The sequence below is a fragment of the Tubulanus polymorphus genome, chromosome 9 (assembly GCF_964204645.1).
Source record: "Tubulanus polymorphus chromosome 9, tnTubPoly1.2, whole genome shotgun sequence".
In the NCBI taxonomy this organism is placed as follows: Eukaryota; Metazoa; Nemertea; class Palaeonemertea; order Tubulaniformes; family Tubulanidae; genus Tubulanus; species Tubulanus polymorphus.
Genome location: NC_134033.1, coordinates 1,670,091 through 1,696,589, shown reverse-complemented (window position 1 = coordinate 1,696,589; position 26,499 = coordinate 1,670,091). Strand labels below are relative to the sequence as shown.

The 26,499-nt window shown below is 39.8% G+C and overlaps 4 protein-coding genes across 8 annotated transcripts; 2 read left to right on the top strand and 2 right to left on the bottom strand.

Annotated features, from left to right (window-relative positions):
• The first annotated feature begins 455 nt into the window (after positions 1–455).
• LOC141910788 (uncharacterized) lies at positions 456–4,634 on the top strand. Its single transcript, XM_074801590.1, has 4 exons — positions 456–627; positions 1,420–2,257; positions 3,568–3,641; positions 3,753–4,634. The coding sequence occupies exons 1-3, from the start codon at positions 591–593 to the stop codon at positions 3,605–3,607; spliced, it is 915 nt and encodes a 304-aa protein (XP_074657691.1). The 5' UTR covers positions 456–590; the 3' UTR covers positions 3,608–3,641; positions 3,753–4,634.
• On the bottom strand, positions 4,599–10,093 carry LOC141910787 (thiosulfate sulfurtransferase/rhodanese-like domain-containing protein 2). Of its 4 annotated transcripts, none has more exons than XM_074801586.1 (10): positions 9,970–10,093; positions 9,300–9,514; positions 8,821–8,964; positions 8,525–8,597; positions 8,330–8,452; positions 7,899–8,013; positions 7,344–7,462; positions 6,444–6,602; positions 5,950–6,088; positions 4,599–5,546 (listed from the first exon to the last, which is right to left on the bottom strand). In XM_074801586.1, the coding sequence occupies exons 1-10, from the start codon at positions 10,063–10,065 to the stop codon at positions 5,305–5,307; spliced, it is 1,425 nt and encodes a 474-aa protein (XP_074657687.1). In that variant the 5' UTR covers positions 10,066–10,093; the 3' UTR covers positions 4,599–5,304. The 4 variants fall into 4 exon arrangements, with proteins under 4 accessions (XP_074657687.1, XP_074657688.1, XP_074657689.1 ...); XM_074801587.1 differs by having other exon boundaries at positions 7,905–8,013; XM_074801588.1 differs by lacking the exon at positions 8,821–8,964.
• A 506-nt stretch (positions 10,094–10,599) lies between these two features.
• On the top strand, positions 10,600–16,664 carry LOC141911018 (contactin-5-like). 2 transcript variants are annotated; one of them, XM_074801962.1, is made up of 6 exons: positions 10,600–10,821; positions 11,292–11,367; positions 13,830–14,248; positions 14,678–14,912; positions 15,070–15,491; positions 15,996–16,664. In XM_074801962.1, exons 2-6 carry the CDS (start codon positions 11,301–11,303, stop codon positions 16,230–16,232), a joined length of 1,380 nt encoding a protein of 459 aa, XP_074658063.1. In that variant the 5' UTR covers positions 10,600–10,821; positions 11,292–11,300; the 3' UTR covers positions 16,233–16,664. The 2 variants fall into 2 exon arrangements, with proteins under 2 accessions (XP_074658063.1, XP_074658062.1); XM_074801961.1 differs by lacking the exons at positions 10,600–10,821; positions 11,292–11,367 and adding an exon at positions 13,032–13,208.
• Positions 16,665–16,666: 2 nt separating this feature from the next.
• Positions 16,667–19,655, bottom strand: LOC141911191 (phospholipid scramblase 2-like). Its single transcript, XM_074802171.1, has 6 exons — positions 19,505–19,655; positions 19,022–19,093; positions 18,828–18,936; positions 17,329–17,648; positions 16,846–16,904; positions 16,667–16,764 (listed from the first exon to the last, which is right to left on the bottom strand). Exons 1-6 carry the CDS (start codon positions 19,653–19,655, stop codon positions 16,738–16,740), a joined length of 738 nt encoding a protein of 245 aa, XP_074658272.1. The 3' UTR covers positions 16,667–16,737.
• Positions 19,656–26,499: the final 6,844 nt, after the last annotated feature.

Here is a 26,499-nt window from a genome sequence, read left to right as displayed (position 1 = left end):
GAAAATGGTTTACTATTTATCCCCTGATTGTCAGAAAAAGTCCCTGAAAATGGTTTACTGTCCCCTGATTGTCAGAAGCAGACCCTGAAAATGGTTTAATGTTCCCTGATTGTCAGAAGCAGTCCCTGAAAATAGTTTACTGTCCCCTGATTGTCAGAAACAGACCCTGAAAATGGTTTACTGTTCCCTGATTGTCAGAAACAGTCCCTGAAAATGGATTTCTGTCCCTGATGTAAGCGTATTGAAACTATAGCCGGTATTTGTTTTACAAAAACGAAATCGTCCTTTTTAAAGGAATGTCGATTGAGAATCAACGAAAAGTTGATGATATATGTATTTTATATGAAAAAGTATGTCGAACACTTGAACACTGGTTTATTTAAACTGATAAGAAACTCGTTGAAATGAAGGTAAGTATCCACGCTTATCTCGACGGGACTTACCTGTCATTGTAGTTGCCGAGCGACGACAATGTTTGGGTCGAACAACACGACAGACGTTAGTGAAAAAAAAAAACCATTTGAATCCAAACTCCGAGACTAAAGGGGAACTGCGGATATTTGTTTTCATCCGGAATTTTGATAATCAAAATGATGCCTGCAAGAATATTCTTGTGCTTTATTTTAGGTAAGTCACAATGCCTGGATCAATGTTTCAGACTGCCCGAGTTTTAAACCTCTCATACAGTGGAATCTCGTTATAACAAACTTAGAATTTCATCCCAAGAACAGATTTTCTGGTCTCCTGAAGTTTGTTGTAACGAGGTTCCGCTGTATATAGAACTATTAGTTATAACGGACGGATTTTCTGGTCTCCTGAAGTTCATTGTAACTAAGTTCCGCTGTATATAGAACTATCGGTTATAACGAACGGATTTTCTGGTCTCCTGAAGTTCATTGTAACTAAGTTCCGCTGTATATAGAACTATCGGTTATAACGAACAGATTTTCTGGTCTCCTGAAATTCGTTGTAACGAGGTTCCGCTGTATATAGAACTATCGGTTATAGCGAACAGATTTTCTGGTCTCCTGAAGTTCGTTGTAACGAGGTTCCGCTGTATATAGAACTATCGGTTATAACAAACAGAATTTCTGGTTCCCTTAAGCCATTAAGGATTGGATTTCATTCCCAGCATTGCCAAAGCGTAAATTACCAAGCAGTCAATAAGATATTCAAGCTGTCGTTCCTGAAACAAGGGAACCAATACATCATCTGGTAAACAGACTATGGTACCAGTTTAGCTATGATGCATGTTTAACGTCTGATGTCAATCACCAGCCTCTCACTCCCCCTGGTGATTGATATCAAATGTTGAAATGTTTATATAGATGTAAATGTATTGAATAATTGAAAATTAATTGAACTTGAGTCATGTTTTCTGAAACCTTAATTAAATTGCCTATCACGTTTTTTTTTCAGTATTGCTTTCGACAATATCATTTGTTGCAAGTGCAACTTCCATGACTACTGGGCCAATTGCACCTTCCAGCTCTAGTGGGCCAATTGCACCTTCCATCACTACTGGGCCAATTGCACCTTCCAGCACTAGTGGGCCAATTGCACCTTCCAGCACTAGTGGGCCAACTGCACCTTCCAGCACTAATGGGTCAATTGTGACTTCTAACCAAAGTGGGTCAATTGCACCTTCCAGCACTAGTGGGTCAACTGCACCTTCCAGCACTAGTGGGTCAATAGTCACATCTAGCTTAAGTGGGCAAATTGCAACTTCCAGCGCTAGTGGGCCAACTGCAACTTCCAGCACTAGTGGGCCAATTGTGACTTCTAACATTAGTGGGTCAATTGCACCTTCCAGCACTATTGCGCCAATTGCACCTTCCAGCACCAGTGGGCCAATTGCGACTTCTAACACTACTGGGCCAGTTGCACCTTCCAGCACTATTGCGCCAATTACGACTTCTAACACTACTGGGCCAGTTGCACCTGCCAGCACTATTGCGCCAATTCCGACTTCAAACACTACTGGGCCAATTGCACCTTCCAGCACTATTGCGCCAACTGCAACTTTGAACACTACTGTTGTTGCCCCAACAGCAACTTCAAACACGTCTGTATTTCCTGTCGCCAACACATCAGCAACATTGACCCCGGGATCTACAATAACGACTGATCCCTCACGTGATGGAGCTACTGCGGCCAACACCGGAGGTCTAGATACAGGTTCAACTATTGCGGTCGGTGTCTGCGTGCCGATTGCCGTATTGATAATAGCTGGCATAATCGCCTTCGTTATTTACAAGTAAGTTTGAAATCGAGCTCGGTGAGTTGAAGAGAGTTACGACATAATTCATAAATTCAAACTAGTGGTAGTGTGAATGCAGATTATATGACCAGTATTTAACTAGTGCTTTCTGGAACAGTAAGCAGGTGATCGATGATCTATCACCTCCCTGGGCATCCTCGCTTGCCAGGGGTCCGGTATCACTCCCGGACTCGCTTCCACCAGCCCCCTGGCCTCACGAAGCGTGATTTCATTACTGGCGCTGTTGCGCATGACGTCATATATCGATTTGCGAAATACTTCCTTGTTCGGTAAAACGTTCGCTGATTGGTCAATTTAACGGGAAAACCAACAGAAGTCTACTGACGGTTTGTTACAAGCGCTGTGATTGGTACGACCGGATTCTGGTCGGCTAGTAACGACTCCAACGACTCGTGAGGTCAAGGGGTTCGGGGAACAGCTTTAGCGTAGTGGGTTCGAATCCCTTGACGGGTGAAGATGCTCCCTGGGTAGTACCGGTAAACAATTCCTCGACCAGCCAGTACAACTAAATAGGCCTTCGTATTGGTCTGCTTGCATACTTTACTTAATTACATCTACGATGACCAGTTGAAACAATAAACTGAATTGAGCTACTAACTTAAATCCAATTCGAAGGAATATAATAGCCTGCTGATGACCTTTTTCATACAGCATCACATTCGAAAATGATCATAAATCTTTTTACAGAATTTTAGGGACCTGAGGTATAAAAGCCAGAATTTTAGGGTATTTCTCCCCTAGAAAAAAGAATTCCAGGGAATTTTAGGGGCTGTAGGAACCCTGAATCAATTCAAAGAGTTTTATGGGAAGCGAAAACGTTAATATCAACCCTCCTAACAGTTTCATATTCGGTTGATTTCATGAACTCAGACACGGCCAACTTGCATTTCTTACTCACTCTGACAACGCTAATGTATTCTCTAAACCCGAACTCGTAATTCGCTTAATTTGGATCAATTTTAGCCAGGGGCAGTTTGTCCAAGTTAGGCTTACTGAAGGGGCCTACATAAATCTCGCTGATTTTGCGACCTTCTTATCGTGTTAACATAGGGGAAGAAATGGCCTTTTTTGGCCCCTTCCTCTCCTGGGGCCAGTTGCACAGTCCAAAAGTGGTTTTAAATCTTAAGACTGGTCTTAAGTGGTTAGATTGGCTATAGAACTAAGTTGGTCTTAAACTGGTCTTGAACCATGACTATGCAACCGGCCCCTCAGCACGTATTGTAATGGATATCAATGATTGGGATGAACATTCTATGACATTTTTGTTTCATTTACTTTCGTTTCAGGAAAGCCCATTCAGCGACTGCAGCAGTCCAGCCTATTTAACAGCAAACAACATCACGGTATGGACCCTTTACAGGTAAGAGATGAAGGACCGTCCAATGATAAGGGGATACTCAATCTTGGTCCCTGTAGTTAGTTAAATCAACAGCAATTCAACAAACTTTGAAACCCATTTCTTTATTTTCAGGCGTACTGCTCGTAATAACAAACAATTCCAACTCGAGACCCAGTTCTACGGTTTTCTATTGTCTTTGAATTTAAATAACGGTTGTTGTTAAAATTGAATAATCCCTAAAATTCAGGCCTTTCCGAGATCTATGAATGCAGTTTCACAGCACCTGGTTAAGATTCTATAAGGGTAAAAAATTTATAATATATGAACTGATTTATCAGTAAGGAGTCAATCTTGAACAACTGTGTCACTGGATCCAGAACTGTGGAACTGGATTCAAAACTACAGAACTGGATCCTGAACGGTGGAACTGGGTTCAGAACTGTGTTTAGAACTACTGTGTAACTGGATCCAGAACTGTGGAACTGGGTCCAGAACTTTGGAACTGGATTCAAAACTACAGAACTGGATCCTGAACTGTGTTTAGAACTACTGTGTAACTGGATCCAGAACTGTGGAACTGGGTCCAGAACTGTGGAACTGGATTCAAAACTACAGAACTGGATCCTGAACTGTGTTTAGAACTACTGTGTAACTGGGTCCAGAACTGTGGAACTGGATTCAAAACTACAGAACTGGATCCTGAACGGTGGAACTGGGTTCAGAACTGTAGAACTGGATCCACGTCTAACTGTGGAACATGGTCCTTATATCCGCATTGTTGACGATGAGATAGTGAGTGGAAACTGAGCATCTGTCAGACAGCAGACGTCAGACAGCAGATGAACCAATTCCAATAAGATGACGTTTCCAAAGATGTGTTACTTCATACAATGAGATCCAGTCAACTAAAAAAATTCCATTCGAACAGCTAAAAATTTATTATTACTAATATATATATATATATTTTTATGTTACGTATATATAAATAAATTGTATTCAGATATATAGAATAGTTATAGAGTTGAGACTGATTAAGAGTCAGATTAAAATCACACTCAAGCACGGAACTTGCACACGACCTGCTGAACATAGGGCTTAAATTTAAACTTTAACCGAATGGCTGAGTTAATCGACAGATAGTTTAAGTAAACCCCAGTGGTCGGTTCCGAAGTCGGAACTTCCGAAATGGTCTAAAACCTTAACACTGGTCTTAAGTTGTTAGATTGGCTATAGAACCAAAATGAGCTTAGACTGGTCTTAAGTTGTTAAATCGGTTATAGAACCAAAATGAGCTTAGACTGATCTTAAGTTGATAGATTGGCTATAGACCTGAAATCGTCTTAGACTGGTCTTAAATTGTTAGATTGATTATAGAACCAAAATGAGCTTAGACTGGTCTCAAGTTGTTAGATTGGTTATAGACCTGAAATCGTCTTAGACTGGTCTTAGGTTTAAGCCGTGACCGTGGAACTGACCCCAGGAACCAGTCCTCCCAAATAGATGTATCTATAAGTTCATCCTAAGCACTTTCCTCGTTGAAATATTGAATGGAATGTGCTCACAATTTCACCAGTTTCTAAATAGAAATCTTTGGGAGAAAATTCCAAGGTCACTCGGCCGAAAAAGGCACCCCGTGGAGTCGCCACTGATTATTACTCCGAAGATGAGTCCGAAGAAACTGACGTCAACTGGACTCTTCGGACTCGTGATGAACCGGTTTATAGCTATTCTCAATCGGAATCCGAACACGCTGTTCCGTACACGCGCACTGTTCCCGGCCACTTTTAGTGTTATCCGTGCAATTACGACAGCACGTCGTCAGTTGACGATCTCGCCGACACGTGTCACATGACAAAACCAGCAGACGACAATGAGCAGACGTACACTGAACATACGTATCCCACGGCGACGAGCAATACTGACATTCTACAATGATGAAAATTTTAATTTTTCAAATATTTTTGGGTTCATTTTCTTAATTGCTTTAAATGCGACCGATAATAACGAAAAAAAAATAACTTGGACAATAATCAGGGCTAGTTTTGGGTTAAATTAGACCCCCAATACAGCTCCAGGTGATCTAGAGAGACTTATGTAGGCCCCGAAAATTTTTGGCTGCCCTTTAAATAAAAGGCTCGTAATATTGCAAAGGTTGAGTAATGTTGTCGAAAAACGGTAGGATTTTATCAAAAATCCTCAAAAAAAGGAAGCTTTTCCGGTCGAAAGACGCTACTACTGCTGGAGTGCTAATATTCTGATTGATTTGATGAGACTCGGATATTGTCCGGGAACCGTCCCCTGGGTAGGGGTTGATCGATAAACTACTTACTAGAAATAACGTCATCGTTTGATTGGATGCTGTTGCGGTCATCGAATACGAATAATTTACCACGGTATAGTCCGTTCGGAAACCGTTCTATATAACGATGAATTCCTCCTTTCAACTGATAGATATTTCTACAAATTCCCTACGAAATGAAATCAAGAATCCTCGTGTCACTTGTCACCAGCAAGAACAACAAGACACCAAAAACTCGAATTGCCTGATTAAATTATGAGATATCCTCAGTGAGGGCTGTTTCTTATCAAGAGGTTCCTTGTGTCACTCATCAACAACAAGACACCAAAAATTCAAAATCCCTGATTGAATTATAAATCCTCAATGAGGCCTGTCTGTTATCAAGAGGTTCCTTGTGTCACTCGTCACCAGCAAGAACAACAAGACATCAAAAATTCAAATTCCCTGACTTGATCCTGATAATCAAGAAAAGTTGGAACTCCCCGATTTCACTGATCCGTAAGGACCACGAACAATGAATTTACCTTTGATTTGAGGTAAGCGGAGCCTCGTTCACAACGTATCCCTCCGGTGCAATACATCAACACGTCTTTATTTTCGAACAAATCGATATTTTTATCCACGTATTCCGGCCAATAGCTGAACTTCCTGATATCGGGCGTCACGGCGCCTTCGAATTTACCCTGTCGCAAAAATTGAGAACACGAAAATCCAACGCTGTGGTTTTGATAATCTTCACACGAAACTGAGTGAAATTTAGTCAACTCGATTCGAGGGAGCTCTATAATTGTTTTCGTTTAGCCTAAAAAACTGATACCTTTCTTCTCCTAATGGAACAGAAATTTTGTAAACGGAATTGAAATTTGTTATCAGTTCATTTCTATAACTGCCGGGTCTGTTATTGTTGGCTTGATCATGATTTTAAAAGTCATGTACAGGGTAGATAGGCGGGTGGCCGGGTGAACTTTTAAACTCGCCAGAAATGAGAAACAAGGCATGAATTTTTTTCAACCTTAACTCACTCTTTCATTCTAGGGTCATTCATTTATTACGTACACATTAGGGGAAGGGGAGGGGTCAGTGCAATTGCGTACTGTAATGCTATTAATATATATGAAAAAATGGCCGATTTTGCGTACAGAGGGGGAGGGGGGGGGTTGAAAAATTCAAATTTTATGCGTACGTAATAAATGAATGATCCCCTATGAAAAACTATATTTGTCTTACTTGGTAAAAATTACTTTTGTTTAACTCAACTCAGTAAAAGGTTTTTGATTAACTTGGTGAAGAATCTGTTTAGAACTCAGTTTAAAATCTATTTTTGTTACATCGATAGCATGATAACTTGAACACATTTCGGCTGAAAACTTTTTTCGATTTGATAGAATTTTTACAAATTTTCAAATTCTTAGAAATACACGTACGATTTTGGTTTCGTAGAAATTTCGACAATCGATTAACACCGTGTCTCGTCGTTCGTCGTCCGATTGTTGTAAATGCGCTTCGACTTTTCGGTTGAATTCTTCCGGAGACAAATGATCGCCTGACGACGCAAAAATAAAACAAATTCTCAAAAACTCATATCTAAAAACAATCAAACCTACTTAACCCTATCAGTGCGTTTACACTCCAGTGCGGTGTATTGATGTAATTAGTTTTTATTTCTATTGAAATAAGGCAGCACTGCAATGCAGTGCGATGTATCGATGTAATTAGTTTTCGTTTCTATTGAAAGATAGCAGAATCTGTCGAGCATACAGAAATTTTAGTGACTGATGATACACCGCATTGAGGTGGAGTTTTTTCAAAAAGTGCAAATTATGATTAATTTAAACTTTCTAATTAAGATAATATCTCCAGCAATAAGATAACATCTCCAGCATAAGATAACATCTCGGGTACAAGTTAGTCGGCACTGAAAGGGTTTTAAGCCGGTTAAGCTGTTATGACATTGCGCGGAATATAATCGTTAAAATTACACCGACTTGATTCGGAGAATTGAATCTCCGTTGGTTCGATTCCCATCGGTACGATTTCTTTGTAAATGCCAATTTTGAGTCCGCATGAAAAATCCGCTGCCGAGCCCGGACTTTTCTGAAAAAAAAATATGTGTGATGTCACAGGGGGTCTATAAAGGTGGCCATCTTTTGTCTAAAAAGGTCTATGGTTCGAATTTTTCGAAGTGAAATCCCCTATCAACAAAGATATAAAAGGAGGCAGCCATCTTCACTGAAAGTATATCACCACATCTTTTTGATGATGTCATAGGAGGATTTTGCGGCAGCCATCTTTTTTTGGAAGGACTTTGCAGATTATCTAGAAGGGCTAGAAGATATTTAATGATGTCATAGGGGGATTTAGGGAGGTAGACATCTTTCCTCAATAACTAACTGATAATTATATTTCTTACCTTGAAATCTTCGCGCGTCATTTCAGAAAATAGTTTGTGTTTTAGCATCGCGTCGATGTACGTTTCCGTCGATGCGGTGCTGCCCCCTACAGTTCCGTTTATTCCTTCAATACCGATTCGAACCTGCAGAAAATACGCGAATCATGTTTTGCTGATAATTCTTTTTTAACGGTTACAATGTGTTTTAAGACGAACCTTTCCAGTGAGTTGAAGTCGTTCGCACAGTTGTGTTTGCCAGGACAGTAAACCATCCGGGTCCTCTATCCACCTGCAAATGTATTACATTGAATTTATTTGAAAAAAAAAACATGGGTTGAATGAACTTCGAATTTAAACCTTTGGGCTTCAATTTGAAGATTGGACTTAATTCAACACTTAGACTGTTCTTATCTAAGTGTCATCCACGGAATTGGACCAAAATAAGCTAAGCATGGTCTTATTCAAAGCCTCGACTGTAGAACTGGAGCAAAATGAGTTTAGACTGGCCTTACCGATATTTATAATATAACAATATTTGACCGGTGTCTGATGAAGAGGACTCGTCATCTACTGGGTCGGGTAACCACGGCAATTCGGAATTTTCTTCACGATTGTCGGAGACGATTTCTACCTTTTTCGGCCTCAAAACTCGCCATCTGAAACAGCCATTTACGAAATATGTCGATTTCAAAGCCATTCACTTCTGACTAATTCATAATATACCCTCGAGCGCTGGAGATGATTTGAAATCAAAAGAAAAATTCCAACACAGTGCAGTGTATGGATTGCATACCGCTGTAGTGCATCTACACCGCGGTGCGGTGTATCGTTATTTACTAATATTTCACAATGTTTGACAGATGCTGCTATCTTTCAATGGGATAACAACTAAACATCATAACACCGCAGTGCTGCGTACTAACAATGACAATCACCGATTTATACACCGCACCGTGAAGTAGAGACACTGAAAGGTTTAAGGGAAGCGTACCTAGCGTCCTCCGTGCCGTCAATCAGATATTTATCGGCCTCAAGTTTGATTTCGTGTTTGTGTTTTTCGGCGCAATGTTGATGGATCAGTTTCTGTTCGCGACATTCTCGATTGCAACAAATCCAAATTCGATCTTCCGCGCCAAGATGACCGCCATCGTTTTCCGGGCTAAGCCATTGTTGTCCGAGCTTCGAAGCGACGAATTTCGAAAATGCCTGAAATTTAGTTACCTCAAATTACAGATAGATTTAAATCATCAAAAAAGTATTTCTCGTCCTTTCATTAGACATTTTGTCCTCTCTCCACCATCTACGGCTAATGCCAGAAGACCAAGGACAAGGTCAGAGACCCCCTAGTTAGTCTGAATACCAGTCGTTGTTACGGTTCCCTACAACTTGTTTCAGGAACAACGGCTAGGTACTAGGAGTCTAGACTACCCCCTAGTCAGTAACCCTGTCTGATGTTTAGTTTCACGATCGGATATTTTCACACAAAGCCCATCCGATTCAAAGCTTCTTACCACCAACGATTAGGTAACTAACTGTTTAAAATAAAATGCTTTCAAATTTGATCACTCGAAGTTGCTGCAATATTTCGAGATAATTAATTGATCTTCTGCTGCAGTATAAGTAAGATATTCGGCCAGATATTCCTCCTCCTCTGCACTCACCAATTTCTGCGCGTATTTGTCGATTTGTTTGTCCATTATTGATTCCGAGATCGGTTGAAAAAATATATCTGCAAATTTCGTGTTTTCTTTTTGCATACGCTAAATTTACCGAGCAAAATGGTTGACTCCAAGATGTAATAATTCTCGACTGTACTCGATTGCCAAAGGATAATTTGGGCAGCTCCGGGCGGTAGCGCGCTCGATTGCCAGGGGAAACTGCTAGAGAGCAGCACTAGGCGGTGGGATTGCTCGATTACCAGTGGCAGCACCGGCTGGTATTAGCCTCGACTGCCTGAGTAGTAATTCAAGGGGCAGCACCAGGCGGTAAAAGCTCGATTGCCAGAGGCCGACCCGGTTTTATCCGGCATGTGTCCTTCAAATGATATATTTGAAATTCAAAGAATGTTATGATTCATTTTCTTCAGCTTTCGATTTTGATACTACTTTGAAATCAATTTTTCGTGGTATCAGTTTTGGGATATTTTTTCTTCCGACAAGTCTAAACAAAACCCAGCATTTTCATGTACATGTAAGCATCTTTGAATTCGATTGTAACCTATTCATTTCAAATCGCTGAAGTCATCTTCATTGTGTCCATTTGGGTCAGCGGAGGAATTGCTCGACTTTTCTTCACAATGGCTCGCGGTGCTCAATCGGACCCGTGCGCTTCGGTATTGAAATGAGGCCACACGACTGAGATTTAGCAAAGGTCGATACTAGGAAAGGTATTGAAGATTGACGCATGGACGCACCCCTCCATTCGACCTGCGACACTGCGGGCCTACGTGGAGTAATGACGACGAAACATATACACCACGAAACTACTAAAACCTCCGCAATAAAACATATTCGGTAAGTGCGTATTTTCAACATAACCGATATAGAAATCCGTTTCGCCAAATCTGTTCCGTAAGCCCTTTTCCATTTTGAATTGAGCGATGCCTTCAAGTTTTCGTCCATGTATACAGTGCTACGTCGCAGAGGCTGATCTAGCTAGGGGTAAATCTGAGGGTCTTCTCAGAATTCTAGGGCCATACCTAAAAGAAAAGGTCTCTGATAACACACCGAGTGCAGTGCGCGAGGCTAACACTCCTTCAGCGCGAGACCTTCCGGGGGTTCTGAGGCCTCCAGAAAATTTTGAGATTCGAGCACTGATTTGAAGCCATTTCCTGCATTTTGAGTCATGAAATTTTGCGAGCAAAACTTTTTGAGGGCACTTAAAATTTTGAGGGTCTTCCAGAAGAACTTTAATACCACCTAGATCCGCGCCTGCGTCGGGTAGTTTAAAGTTCGGAGAAAAAAAACGTTAAAATGTTTTTTAGAACGCAGTGATGGATATCTGTTCGAGTCGGAAAGTCTTCTTTGGTGTGGGCACATTTATGATCGTTAAGACGAACGGTAAGCAATTCTTTGCCATTTCATTTCAAGTTGGCCCAACATACTACATCGATGACTACAAAGGGCAACAAAAAGTGGACAAATGAATATTTAACGAATATTTAAGGAAGATTTCTAATAAAAGCTTAGTTACTTCAATACATGCTAGCTGAAAAAAAATTGAGATTCGAACCCCTGACCTCCATCATGTCAACCGTAACCCCTATCCGCTAGTCTAGGTGAGCTAGTGAGTTTATCTGGTCAGTGTGGTGACCGGTCACGTGTGGCGACTATTCACTCGCATGTCTGTAATTGACTCGATCGATTGCCAGAGGCGGATTCTAGAGGTCAGCACCGGGCGATAGTGTACTCGATTGCCAGGGGTTGACTTCGGAGATCCGCCTCGACAGCGAAATAACTTCCGATCGAAATCGGGCGCTCGTTAAAAAGTAAATATTGAAATTGACGCAGGAATCGAGCAAAGTCATGAATAACGAAAACTTTCTTAAAATCATATCAAAATGCGGTGAGATTCTGTTGGCCATCTCCGTCCCGACCAGACGATCCAGACAACCCGGAAACTCACAAATCACGTAAACACAAACAACAGCCGAAACCATCTTCAATATCGCCTTCTGTTCGTCTGCCATACCTCGAGCAGCGCCACCTACGAGCGATTTGCGCGTTTTTGTAGATCGCTTGTAAACGATGAACAAAAACGCGTTGACGACGAGCAAGGAAATTATGGGCAAGTCCGGCCATGTAGAGATATACGCTGAACTGATATTGCCATTTTATAGCCGGTAGGTTAGCGCACATTAGCAGCAACGCGTCGCCGGCTTCGCTCGAGGAATTTAACAACATTTTAGTCCCGAATCTATTGACGCTGTATTCACGCGGAAATGCCGTTAAAATGCATTAACGCTCGCTAAAATAAATTAACGTATTTTGTCAAAAATTGTTTATTTATATGTGCACGTTTCGTCTTTCAAGAAATCGTTTTGCGGGACTTTAATCGTGCGAGTTCAATCAGGAATAGCATTTTTTGTAGCTTTGTAGTTGAACTGAAACTGGATTCATAGATTGATTAAACTCATACAACTGAGGAACTTGATTCAAATTAAACCCACATAATTTGTGGTACAGATCCATAGACGAATTAAACCTACTTTAATGTGGAACTGGGTCCAGTGTCAAATTAAACTCACACAACTGTGAAACTGGGTCCAGTGTCAAATTAAACCCATAAAACTGTGGAACTTGATTAAAATCAAACCCACACAACTGTGGAACTGGTCCAGAGACGAATTAAACCTACTTAACTGTGGAATTGGGTCCAGTGTCAAATTAAACCCATACAACTGAGGAACTTGAGTCAAATTAAACCCACACGATTTGTGGAACAGATCCAGAAACAAATTAAACCCACTTAACCGTGGAACTGGGTCCAGAGTCAAATCAAACCCACATTGCTGATGAACTGGGTTCTGCACAAAACAGATTTGACAATAACCTGTCGCCATCACAAATTGATATGTTTAATCATCTACGTGTTTACAAATAACTATGTTCGTATTATTTCTGAGCAAATACGTAAAAACTGAACCATAACGCGGATAATTGAGGTCGATTATTTCGTCTCCTATTGACCTATAACTAATCAGTTACCATTCTACAAACAGCATTCAGTCGCAGGGGAACAGAACATTTATTTCTGACATATATTTCATCGATGGTTAGAAAATACTTCGTTTGACTGCGATATTTCTGCGTCAACAGAAAGATGGCCGGTTCCTCGAGTTACGCGATTTTTTGCTGCTGCGTTTTTCTCGTCGTTTCGTTCGGGAGCGGGTACTGTCGAGGTGAGTACGACGCAATCGTGGCTGCCGCCTCCTTAAAAAACCCATTATGACGTCATCAATACCGTTTAGCCCTCTAACCTGGACCAAATTCGGTTTTCGTAACTAGTCGACTAGAGATCGTAACTGACAACCGAATGCGCATAATTTCCGAACTATTTCGGGAATATAGTTCCGACTAACGGACATTTCGGTTTCACTAAGTTCGACTATAGTCGTCTAACCCAGATAACCGAAGTTGGCCTTAACTTCTGCCGAGGCGTACCTCTTTAAAAATCACCCGATGACATCATTTATGAAAGTAATTTGATGTCATAGGGTGAATTCACGAATATAAGGTAAAGATATGTTGAACGTATCGTCGTTATTTTGACCAACAAGTGCTAGGGACTTGAAGAACAAAAGCTAATAGGGGATTTATAAACTTCAAGGGTCTTTCATGTAGATTACTTAAGTATTGTATTTGACCATCAATAGATGGCGTAGTGACGTCGAAAAATCTCATGGCTATCAATTCGCTAGACAGTTTTGATATTGAGAATTTCATAGGCCTTGTTCTCTGGAATTGTTATTAAATGTTGGACATGTTAGTTATTATCGATACGTGTATCCTCTCTCTATTAGAAGGTGAAGGCCGACTGTTCAAAGCACCCGTCGTCGTTCGAGTTGATTGTCGAACTTACGCCAGTCAGCGACAAGGTCTGATAAAATGGACGCCGCCAGAAGAAGAGAATCCAGAAGGGTTGAAATACAAGGTCGAAGCAGCGACCGATTTCGCTCCGAACGTTTGGAAGGTTTTACCGACAGCCGAGAATCCTCGGTACACCGCCCGGACGAGTAACACCGAACGGCTGGTGCAGTTGTCTGCCTGGGCGAACTACACATTCAGAGTTACAGCCAGTGGCGAGCACGGGGTCAGCGCACCGGGGCTGTCTGGAGGTAGACGACAGCGGTGTCGCACTCTTCCCGGCGCACCCACCAAATACCCCGACGATATCAAAGTAGCGAATAAATTCCGCAACGAAATTCTCGTCACGTGGAAGGTAAGAACTTCTGTCAACACTTCAAAATCACGGGGATCAGTCACATGACTTCAGTCCACAGGTGGTCTTTAAGTTGTTAAATAGATGTAAGACTTTCACAGTGGTCCGAGTTCCGCAGTTGGTTCTGGATCCAGTCATGAAGTTGTTTATGGACCCAATTCACAGTTGTCTATGGATCCATTTCCACAGTTGTCTATGGACGGACCCAGTTCCACGATTGTTTATGTAGTCTGTTCCACTGTTGTATATGGACCCCAGTTATTGTCTGTCAAACTAGAATTCCATGTAGTTCATTACCAATCTTTTGACTCCAGGGCAAAATCCTAACTGGCAACTGGTGGAACCTGCTGTTTATAAATGAGTTTTTCAGAATTTGTCAATTCGCCAGACACGGTTTCTGAAAAACGGATTGTCTATTATTTTATCCAGCCGATGATACTCGCCGAGCAGAACGGACCATATTTTTCGTACGTCGTATCTTGGCAATGCACCGAAAGTCGATATTGTACGGACAGACGACACTCCGTGCAAGCCCGCCAGGGGGAGTCCCAGTTCTTAATTGATGGCATACCTGTCGATGCATTGGTGATAATCGAAGTGAAAGCGATCAATTCTCGGGGATCGAAAAGTCATACCATTTTGTATCGTCTGCCGCCGAATAACGGTCAGTATATTTTCAAATTTTGAAATTCTCGAAACTACGGTGACGCGAGCTCTTACCGTCGATCGAATCCGTCTTAGGTTCGAATCCCGCATATTTATTGAAAATTCTTAGAATTTTTCTCATTATCTTATAAATGTTTTTCTAAATATATCGACAGGAGTCTCTCATCGTCCGAATCCACCGTTAATTGTCAGCATCGATTGTAAAACGTACACCAGTCAACGACAAGCTTTGATCAGATGGTCGCAAGATGAGGACCCAACCGGGTTTGAGTACACCGTCGAAGGCGCGACGAAATTCGCGCCGAAGGATTGGAAGGTTTTACCGGCAGCCGACAATCCGCAGTACAGCGCCCCTACCGGCAGGAGTAACACGGAACGTCTTGTGCAGTTAACCCCCGGGGCGGTATACACGTTCAGGCTTATAGCTACCGATACCCAGAACGAAGCGCGCGGGTCCAGTTTCCCGGGATCGCCGAGTACGGTCAACTGTGCGACCTTACCCGATCGCCCGTATAAGAATCCGGCCGGTGTCGCAGTCCGAGCCGTGGCGCCTCAAATAATCGCAATCACTTGGACGGTAAGTTGTTCACTTTTATTCGATGTTGAAGTGAAACCGTTTTCCGCGCTAGATGTTTTTATATTTACCCCAAAACCGATTTGTTCATCGCATCCTCCCTCGACAGGGATTCGAACCTGATTACATCGACAGAACCTTGTCACACTATACCGAGGGCCAATTTGGTGGACTATAGTCCAACTAAGTGGAATCGAATGTCAGTTAGTCGGAACTATATTTCGGAAATTGTTCGGAAATAAGGCGCATGCGGTTATTAGTTCCGACCACTATAGTCGACTAGATACGAAAATCGAATAAGGCTGAGTGCGCAGATATATGCGCAGCATATATGTCAATATTGTTCATTCAGAACTGTTTTATTTAAGCTCGGATTTACCCATTTATAGTTCTACCATGCAATTTGCCAACTAAACTAGTTTTCCTCCCTGTATATTTTGTGTCAAGCCTATTTTCTATTCATTTATGCGTTGTATAAAACCCGTGTTTATTCTATTTTTCTTGCAGCCGTTGCCTCGCAGTGAAAGTCACGGACCGGGCTTCCATTACGAAATATTTTGGAAATGTTCCAACAATCCGAAATGCGAGCAGACGTACTCGAAGCGGATAAGCAGCAGTCACAGCGAAATGGCGGCCATCTACAACGTGCCATACCCGGCCACTTACACCGTGAAAGTGATAGCGGTTAACCACCTTGGTGAGAGTACAGCACCAGCGATACCGATCACTGCTGAGATATCCTAATTTAGATTCAACAACCAACCGCGATCCCACTTCCGTATCATCGACATTGCCTCTACGAAAGGACGGCCTTTTCCAATAACCCCTATGACGTCATCGAAATGCTTAGCGATTTCATTGAATAGAAAAGGACGGTTTCCATAAATTAATACATCATCGAATATGCCTAGTGATTTTATTCAAGAAAAGATATCAATAACCCCTATGACATCACCAAACAATTTTATTCAAGACAACCAAACATTTCAAATAGACCACCGGATATTGTATATCAGCCCAGTCTCGAGTGAGAGACTAATACTAATGTGAGCATGGTTTTTCGTGGACGTCATTATTGTATTTCATGGATGCGGCCATCTTTACTGGAATGATTTCGTGTAGTGTAGTGAAGTACTAATCAAACTATTATTCAGCAATAAATATCTAAAAAATTCCTGTCTTGCGTTTCTTGTAAATTCCGTCCATCTGAACTTGTCTGCGGCGCCTCAAACTTCTACTTCGCGCGAGTCTATGACATTTCGAAGTAGAGAAAATTCTGAAATGTTTTGAAGTGGAAAATTTAGGAAAATGTACGAAAGACCTCTGATGAAAGTGAGCCGACGATGTTTGTACTTACTACGAGAAATAGTCCTCCGATCATCAGCGCTTTGTCCTGAACTGAAGATTCAGATGGAACTGAAATTCATAACCGTGAATAATAAGATTTAAACCCACTATTATGCAACGCACCTGGCGATGAATTCCGAAGTGTTTCATAGGGAAAGCTGAGTAATCTCTGGCCAAGTGGACTAGTTCTATTGGTCTACTTGCTTCTTATGATCGTTTTGACCAGTACATCAACAGAACCAATCCACTTGCCCAGAGGTTGCACAGCTTGTCCTATATGCGCGACAAAACGCCGTGTATTAACATTTTTGTTCAATTCTCGATAAGATAATTCCGTTTTTGATCTTTTTAATCCGATTTAGCTATTTTACTATCATAATCATAGAATTTGTCTTACTGACAAGTGTCGTGATTATATCGTCATAGAACTTGTGGTAATATTTTGTGCGCGACATTCGAATAGCGTTTACAAAAAAAAAGATTCATCGCTTACAGTATAGTTCGAATATATCGTGATCGGTGTTGACTGTGTCGTCTGTTGGTTCCCAGCTCTTAACTATACTACCCTTCACCTTCCGACCGTCTGCGCCTAGAATCTGTATAATCAGCGGTAAAATCATAACGTCCACAATGGAATGAGGAGAAAAAGAAACGAAAAACTTGTTCGAATAGTTGAAGAAGAGATTCTTATCTCGACTTACGTCAAATTGTAAATCCATACAACATCGACTGGGCGAGCATGGACCCTTGATTGACCCCACGATTTCATCGAATGCATCGTTGATCACAATATCCGGCACGCAGCAATATAACCTTTAATACAGGTAATACAAATTAAGAAATTTAGAATTAGATCGACGAAACGGTCTGTGTTGAAAGATGATATGAAATCCCGCTCAATAATGAAAACAAATCCGAAACTTTTCCTTGCGAAATTTCGACCTAATCCTCATATTCCTGAAGATGACTAAGATTAGGATATAGTCGAAACGTTGAATAAACTACACTAGCTCAAGGAATACAGTATTCCTGAAGATGATTATTAGGATATAGTGGAAACGTTGAATGAACTACACTAGCTCAAGGAATACGGTATTCCTGAAGACGACTATTAGGATAAAGTCTAAACGTTGAATGAACTACACTAGTTAAAAGAATACAGTATTCCTGAAGATGACTATTAGGATATAGTCGAAACGTTAAATAAACTACACTAGCTCAAGGAATACTGTATTCCTGAAGATGACTATTAGGATATAGTCTAAACGTTGAATAAACTACACTAGCTCAAGGAATACAGTATTCCTGAAGATGACTATTAGGATATAGTCGAAACGTTGAATACACTACACTAGCTCAAGGAATACAGTATTCCTGAAGATGACTATTAGGATATAGTTGAAACGTTGAATAAACTACACTAGTTCAAGGAATACAATATTCCTCATTATGACTTTTAGGATAAAGTCGAGAAGGTTGAAATAAACTACACTAGCGGTGAAGGAAACATTTCGGACTTTTTTTTAAAATTTTTAGTGTCGGATTTCGTATTAAGATTCTCAGCATTTGAAATGAAATCAATAACGTTGTATATAATGATTAAAAGGAAATAATGTAAAGGAATATTCAGTTACCTCTGTGTAACAGTACCGAGCATAGCATGTTGTCCATCGCGCACATCAATTCTATGTTTACACCAAAAACACTCCAAACAACAACACCAGTCACACCTGCATAGAACAAAAATCTTAATCCTCCCAAAGACAAGATGGCTGCCTCTATTAAACGCCCCATGACTTCATTTATTGTACAATGGCAGTATTCCATCAATTGTCATTCATTCAAACTTGCCGGGATTTTAAGATGGATTAATATCAAAATCGTTCGAAGTTTTGGAAATTTATTTCAAACAGCTAATAGGTGGAAATAGGGGGAATAGAAGTATCTTAAAAACATTGACGTGCCTCCACCACTCCCCCCTTTCATCCCTACCTGCATCCGTGACGCTTAAGCTGCAGTGCCGGGACGCCATTTTGCCCGAGAAACATTAAATTCGATGATCTCGATGGTCCGCAACAAACTCGACAGCAACAGGTGGTAGCTGTAGTACATTAAATAGATTCCTTTTAGAAATTCATATAAATTCGATTGAAATGAATGGATGTGTTTTGTTGAGATTGACGTACTTTCAATGACGCTGAAAAGTTGTTCGCCATTTTTGTCTTGGACTGTGTAAGTGTTTCCCGAGCCAATACCACCTAAAATAGTAAACATACGATATCTATTGGTTTCGGCAAACAAGTGTTTGTAATGGAGTATAATCATTTGTCAAATGATAACTCCAAGCTGTAGTTATTGAATTGGAGAAAAACCACATATCATGAAAAAACCTTTGGATTAGTGACGTTTTGACTCAATTTTAAGCTCCATTCCCAAACATTTTAGGCTAGTGACGTTTAGACTCAATTCTATGAACCATTTTTGCAAAACAAAACGTTGTTCGGTAAACTGATAAATTTATGAATACTTTTGAGGGACGATTTGTTTGTATTCAGAAAAGTTTCTTAACCAAAGAAAGATACGATTTCTTATTTGTTTAAAATGGATCAATCATAATTGATTGATCCCGAAATTGCTTTTCCTGGCTAGAATATTTTTCCCGGACTTACTCCTGATGTCAAATTCGACATTTTGTTCAATTCTGATGTAGCTGACAGCGGCTAATTGAGTCAAATCGCCGACAATACCGCCCCCTAGCGGCCTCTCATCGCCGAGCGCCGACGATCCTTTCCGCGGTTGGTGAATCACTGTCCGATACATTTCATCTCCGAGATATCGCAAGATCTCCCAAAAAATAAAAATCCCTTCTAACTTTGTAAGAACTGGTTCCACGAGAAATATAAAACCTCTCAAAATCAACGACCAGTTCCACAGATATATGACTTTGATTTGAGTTCGAACTCAAAATAAGTTCATTTTGAACTCTTTGAAAAATCCGAATGTCGAAATCGCAGCCGACATGCGCGATCTCTGTTCCTGGTAGGCAAAGCAAAACACTAAACACTTTTCAACCACCCATAAATTTTAATAGATTATTTGAACGCGTTTGCTCGTTTCTGAAAATAACGGTTAATTCGTAATTTACCGGGACAAAGAAACTAATTTTCAACGGTAAATTCAATTTGAATTCTTCGCCGCTCGAAACCGGTTTCCCCAACTACTTACTCTCCGCAACCGCAACAACTCAACGCTCTACTCAAGGAAAAAATAGCCGACCATATAGTATATGAATAGTGTATTTCTCTCTAACTGGTCCTCGCTTGCCAGGGATAGATTGCCGCCCGTTGAAGCTCACGCCAATATAAACCCTGGCCGCATCCCTTTCATTTTGTCTATCATATCGCCCACTATTTCTTGGACAACCTCTCGCCACCAGATGGTGCAAAAGTACACTTGGTTATTCATATAATGGTGAAAATCAGTTCATTTTCAATGAAGTTTGAACTTGATTTTTAAGCTTCCAAATCCGAAGATTATCAAACGAGTCACCGGATAGATATAAGATTCACTTCCTCATTCAGTGTGTGGTATTGATTGCACTGAAAATTGATTTACTAATCGGACAAGTTGACTCGAGGAAAGCGCCATAACCCAGTAAACACTAGCGATCCTGGCGGATTATCGACGAATCCTCGCTTCCCTCAGTAACGTTACCGTTATCTCATTATTAGAATAACCCTCTAGGTTGAGAGTAGTCGATAGTAAAACGCGGAACTGGAATTGACGATAGACGTGTTCCACACCGCGGATGAAACGGCCGCATCGATTGATCGTTTTGATCACTTTGAAAATCTTCACTGACGAATCATAAACAGTTAACAACCCGATTATTGATTTATTCACAAGCAGTTTTATTGAATCTGATTATATATAAACACGAGAGATTTGAAGACTTGGTTACAAATTTTACAATTCCAGTCAGTAACCTGACTGACTGTGGTTCTGTTTCATAGTGGGATATTTCCCAAACTACCACAAGTATATCCCATTATGGAAACCAGTATCACAAAAGGTTAACAACAATATCCTCTGCAATCTCTGCTGCAACAATCAGCATCATACTCACACATAAAGTGTTTTCCCGTGCAACCTATATTTCCAAAATAGCATGAAATCGAAAAATGAATTTTGAAGTAAAACGCTTTTACCTAAATAGAAGAAATAATGGGATACCCGCACCGCTACTGTGGCAATCGAGGATGATACCGCATATTACGAATGAGGATCGACCAAGTGTCGCTAGTAGTTACTCGTAAAAGAAATCGAACGCGGAAGACCGATTAGGATTAGGATTAGGATTAGGATTAGGGTTTTATTTACACTCCACACACCATTTCTATGGAGGGAGACTTATCCAAAGTATACAGTATTTACAATTAACAGAAAATATAAACTTGGAGGGACATCTAAGCCTCGTTTGATGAATTTTGCAAAGTGGATTGTAGGTTTTATTTTAGAATAACAAGATTGCCAAAAGAGTTCAAATTCAAAATATTCGAATATTAAACTTATTACTAATCCTCGTCAAGTTCACTAACATACCTTTCTAATTTGATATCATTTTTGTATTGCCTACAATTAATGTATGTCGGATTAGCATCTATTTTGAATGTGTTGATCACGAAGAGTCTATATGTGTTATTCGCCTTGCCGATAAACTCTTACTAGCGACACTTGGCGGATCCTCGCCTGCCATACATGGAATCCTCATTGAAGAAATATTCGAACCCGCCCCGAATTTAGCACCGGAGATGATTCTGACGATCAAAATGAAAGAATCTATCATCTTCTGCATCGTCAGGTTCTGAACCCCCCCCCCCCCGTTCGAATTTCGACCATTCAGACCAAACAATTATAAACAACAGTTTAGGAAACACTTGTATCAATTAAATTGATTTTTGTCAGAATGTTAGTATGTGATTTTATGTTTGAACCCTCGATTCATCAAATTAATTCAACGTCTATAACAACTTCTCAACGTTTACTGATAATTGCATTATCAATTCATATTGTTCATGAAATCCTAAGAAATTGTGTATCATTTTCCCAGTCTTCGTTACTTACCTTCTGCAAATGATGCGGCATTGACCAAAATCACAACAACAGCACATACACGGGTCATTAAATAAGCAATCATTTTCACTGCCTAGAATTTCGATTCAATACATTAGCAATTGTGGCATCTTGGGAACTCCCAAATTCTGATTACTAAACAGTTTTCAACAGGCTCTCAGTGAATAAACCTATGTCAGATAATGTACCAGGTTTGAAATAATGCTGCTTCAGAAAAGAAATCTGAAGGAATGCATCGATAACGGGTTTTCTGCATTGCTCATTTGAATGCTGCTTATGAGCGTACGAGTTTCGTCATATTCATCTGATCAGTTCGTCGCTTAGACCATATCGTATAAAATCAAACGCCATCCAAAGCGACCAACTGAATTGAAAAATTTATGACAGACACTACTCACACTGGAATCTCACTAAATATGATGAAATGAATTACGTGAACAATCCAGTTTACCTTCATATTTTGTAAGATTGGAATATTCTGTCATCACTAAACTTACCTTAGTCGCTTCTTCTAATGTATTCAACTTTCCTAATGTAAATGCATCAGAAATGTATTGCGTGCAATATCTTATATAGGTTTCAAATACGAATTGAAATTAGACCAAAATTTACACAGCTTGATATCGATTGATCTGTGAACCTAATGTCGATGTTTTATTATGCAAAATTCAAACGCACCAGGCACTTCATCGAATTGATTAAAACTTACATCGAACGCATCATTCTGACTATAACACCTTTGTCTACTTGTCAATGGATAACAATTGTTAATATTTCTGGGATATTTTGCTCCTACTTTTCAGGGTACGGCCAGCGAAACTGTGCAGTCTAAATGAACCATTGTTTAATATCCATTTTATTGAAGGATTGCCAAAAAGCCTTCCTTGACTAATTTGAATCGGAGATGAAATTGATAAAATCGACCATTTTATGAACTAAATCGATTCAAACGATATATTTCATTCCTTGATTTCTATTCGAAAATCATCTTAAATCACCATCAATTTTTCCTACAACTTTGTTTACCGTCTAGGTGGGCTAATCACGTGTGTTCACGATTAGGAAGATCTTAGGAATCTTAATGAGGGTGCGATGGCTAAGCTACCGAATTACCGACGTATACGTGGTACATAACTGCATTATCAGGATTATGTGTTCTGAATTTAATAATATTCCGCTCTTTCTTATTCATATTTTGGTATAAATGTTTGAGTAATGTCATTGTGGATTTCACATTACATCCCTCATTACTTTATGTTTGGCGTCATATATGGATTCACCATTGAATATACACAAAAAAATAGAGGCGTCTAATGTGAAAACCAGCTGCTCTCATCAAATTCACGATGAGTGTTCAACAAACGAACATTTCAGTAACCGGAATCTAACGATGCAACAGTTTTGACTACAATTTCGTGTGCTTATTGAACAGTTTAATTGCTCAAATTCATGATGAATGTTCATCAATCGAAAATTTCAGTTACCGTCTAACATGTAACAGGTGACTAAATATTCTTCAGCTTAAATTAATTCGGAAAAACCGTCGTTGAATTCTGAATTCAAAATCATAATTGATCAAATTGATGCATAATTCTTGTATACCAACCGGTTATTGACAAAACAACATTTCCTATTGGTCAGTGATAGATCAAAGGCCACCGAAGGCGCCATGTTACACAGTTTCCTATTGATCAAAATAAATATCGTCCAGCGCCATCTGTCTCAAAATTGTAACACCGTCTCCTATTGGTTAAATCGATGCGATACGCCACATTGTTAAACCATTTGCTATTGGCTAGATCAAAGCGGTCGCTAACAGTTAACTCTTATAACACAAAGTCTGAATTGTGATTATCATTTTATTACATTTCAGGAAATATCAGTGTAATTCTAGAAGAATAATTAACAATAAGATAGAACAGTTTCCGTAATCATATTTCTATTAAACAGAATTTTAAAAGATTAAAGTCTCACAACGCAGAATTGGTACCAAACAAATGATGGTACAGTTCCATTCCAGTCAGCGCCTGGCCATCTAAAGATTAACCATAAAATGAAAAATATCTTTTTCAACCACCCATAGAATCTTAATAGAATCATTGAATGCTTTATTGCTCGTTTTTTTTAAATAACGGTTAATTCGTAATTTACTGGACAATAAAAACTAATTTTCAACGGTAAATTCAATTATTCGTATTTACATCGAAACATGATGAGCAGACGTAAAAAGGTTTTCTACAGCTAAGTTGGTTAAGTGGAGGACTGGGAACCAATAGGTCTTTAGTTCGAAACCGCCTCTGGCCTAGGGTGTCGAGACACATACAGATTTGAATAGCCGACTCCTTGGATCGGATCTTATGCGACCTGAGTTGAAATCTGAACGGGAATGATGATTTGTCGAATTTAGCGATTCTGATATATTTTAATCTAACTCGCGGTATTTGCTCGTAATGCACTGCTCGACTATTACGGAATGTTGCATTCATAATTCTACAGTACACGGTTGTGTTTACAAATCTTGACTGCGAGAAGGAATGTGATTCACGACCGATTTTTTCTTCCTTTCTTAATACAATTGTGCCTTTATTATAAGATAACAAATGCATTAAATGTAAATGGTTTGCTTAGATACATAAAGCACATTATTAACGATACCTTATGAACACAATCTTATTTAAGTCAGGAAAAATATAGTAATTTCATAAAAACTAGGAATACAAAATGGTGAAACCATTTCAATTTTTTTCACGACTGTTTTCCGCCGATGTTATCGTTTCCTCCGTCGAATCCTACAACTTCGTTGTGGAATCCTATACTTCTGCTTCTATCACGCTGGTGATCTGTCAAAATATAGTGAAATTTAAAAGTAACCGAAATAATGAATTTGAATATATTTGATAACTTACATGACAACGTTTTATTTTCCGTATTTGCTTCCACTACAGAACGTTTGATTAGATTCTTTCATTTCATTCTATTCTCCCGTTCTCCCTTTTTCTCCTAACGGAACCAAAACCTTGCACGTATTGTCACATTTATTAAATTCTCTAAATTCCGGAGCCATGCCCTCGTCCTCTCCTAACCTGACCGATTCAGTCCCCGCTACTTACTTTCTACTCCCTACTGCCCAAAACTAACCTAAGTCTTTACATTGTAGATATTTATACAATGAATAGCAAGGTTAAGAACTGATACTTTCCCCTTAAACACAGCGCTAGGTCGCAACCGTAATTTGCCAATTGAAGAAAGAATATGAGTTGCATGTACATCGAATGAAGTTGAAACAGGGGAAGATCATTGCTATCCTGGGACTAGACATCTATCTTTTGTCTAATGTCGATAAAATTTGTAGAATTTTACTAAGCAATAGTCGTGTCGTAACCAGTGTTTGCGGATTCATATCAGCCGCAATGAAACTTCGCAATTCCCAATTCAATTTTATCCAATTTGAATTAGTTTGTCACCGGTTTATTGTCACATGTTTGTTGTACTCGTAAATGTCAACGTGTCTTGCAAGCCGTCTCATAGGCTGGCTTGTTTATCGAGATGACACGTAATTAGAAATATGTATATATATATTTTGGATAATAGTAACTAGTCGCTCTGTTTACCCACAATCTCGTGAGTCACTTTTGTATGTATTATTTCTCAAGTCGTTACTCACCTGCGGCACCTGTGATCGCGCCGGCACCGATCACAATCACAATAATGGCACATACGCGAGTCATTACAAAAGCAAGCATTTTCATCAACTAGAATTTGAATTAGATATATTAGTAATTTGACATCATGGGAAATCCCAAATTCTGACTAGGCCTATTCAACAGTGTTTTCAATAACTCCACTTCAATCGACTGTGATTCCAAATATTCTCGACCGATTTATATGAAATCAGCTTTAATGTCACCAAGAAGACTTTCTGCTTTTAACAAGCCGATAACCATCACTTTACGACAATATTATCTCATAACGAAATCAGTAATGATTTACGGTAGATAGCTCAAAATAAGGTGTGCCGGTTCTATGGTGGACACACCAAAATGACTGTTAAAAAACGATGTTTTAGTTCAACTGCCAGTCCGTTCTGATCATATGAAGACATTCATCAGGCACGTAGCACACAATCTGAGCTAGGACACCCGATATCTTCTCAAGCGAAGTCGAAATAGACATTAGAAGAGTGACAATGTTGCCACTTTTCTCTAATCCATATCTCAAATCAAACGCCATCCAAAGGCTAGCTGAATTGAGTAGATTAGGACTTTTAACTATTGTTTTATACAAATCTGTAATCTCACTAAGTAAGATGAAATCAATAAGATAACATATTATAACGTCTATCTATGAGATGTTATACAATATATTCAATTTTCACCTAGTCCTGGCAGTGTGGTGTCTTCACAGTGATCTACGTTGCTCTACAATTCTAGTGTAACCCACCCACACAGACACTGTGGTACATCAGACACTAAGGTTCTTCTTAGGAAGAGAGTTCAAGTATCCGAATAGCCATTGAAGCGATAACATTAAA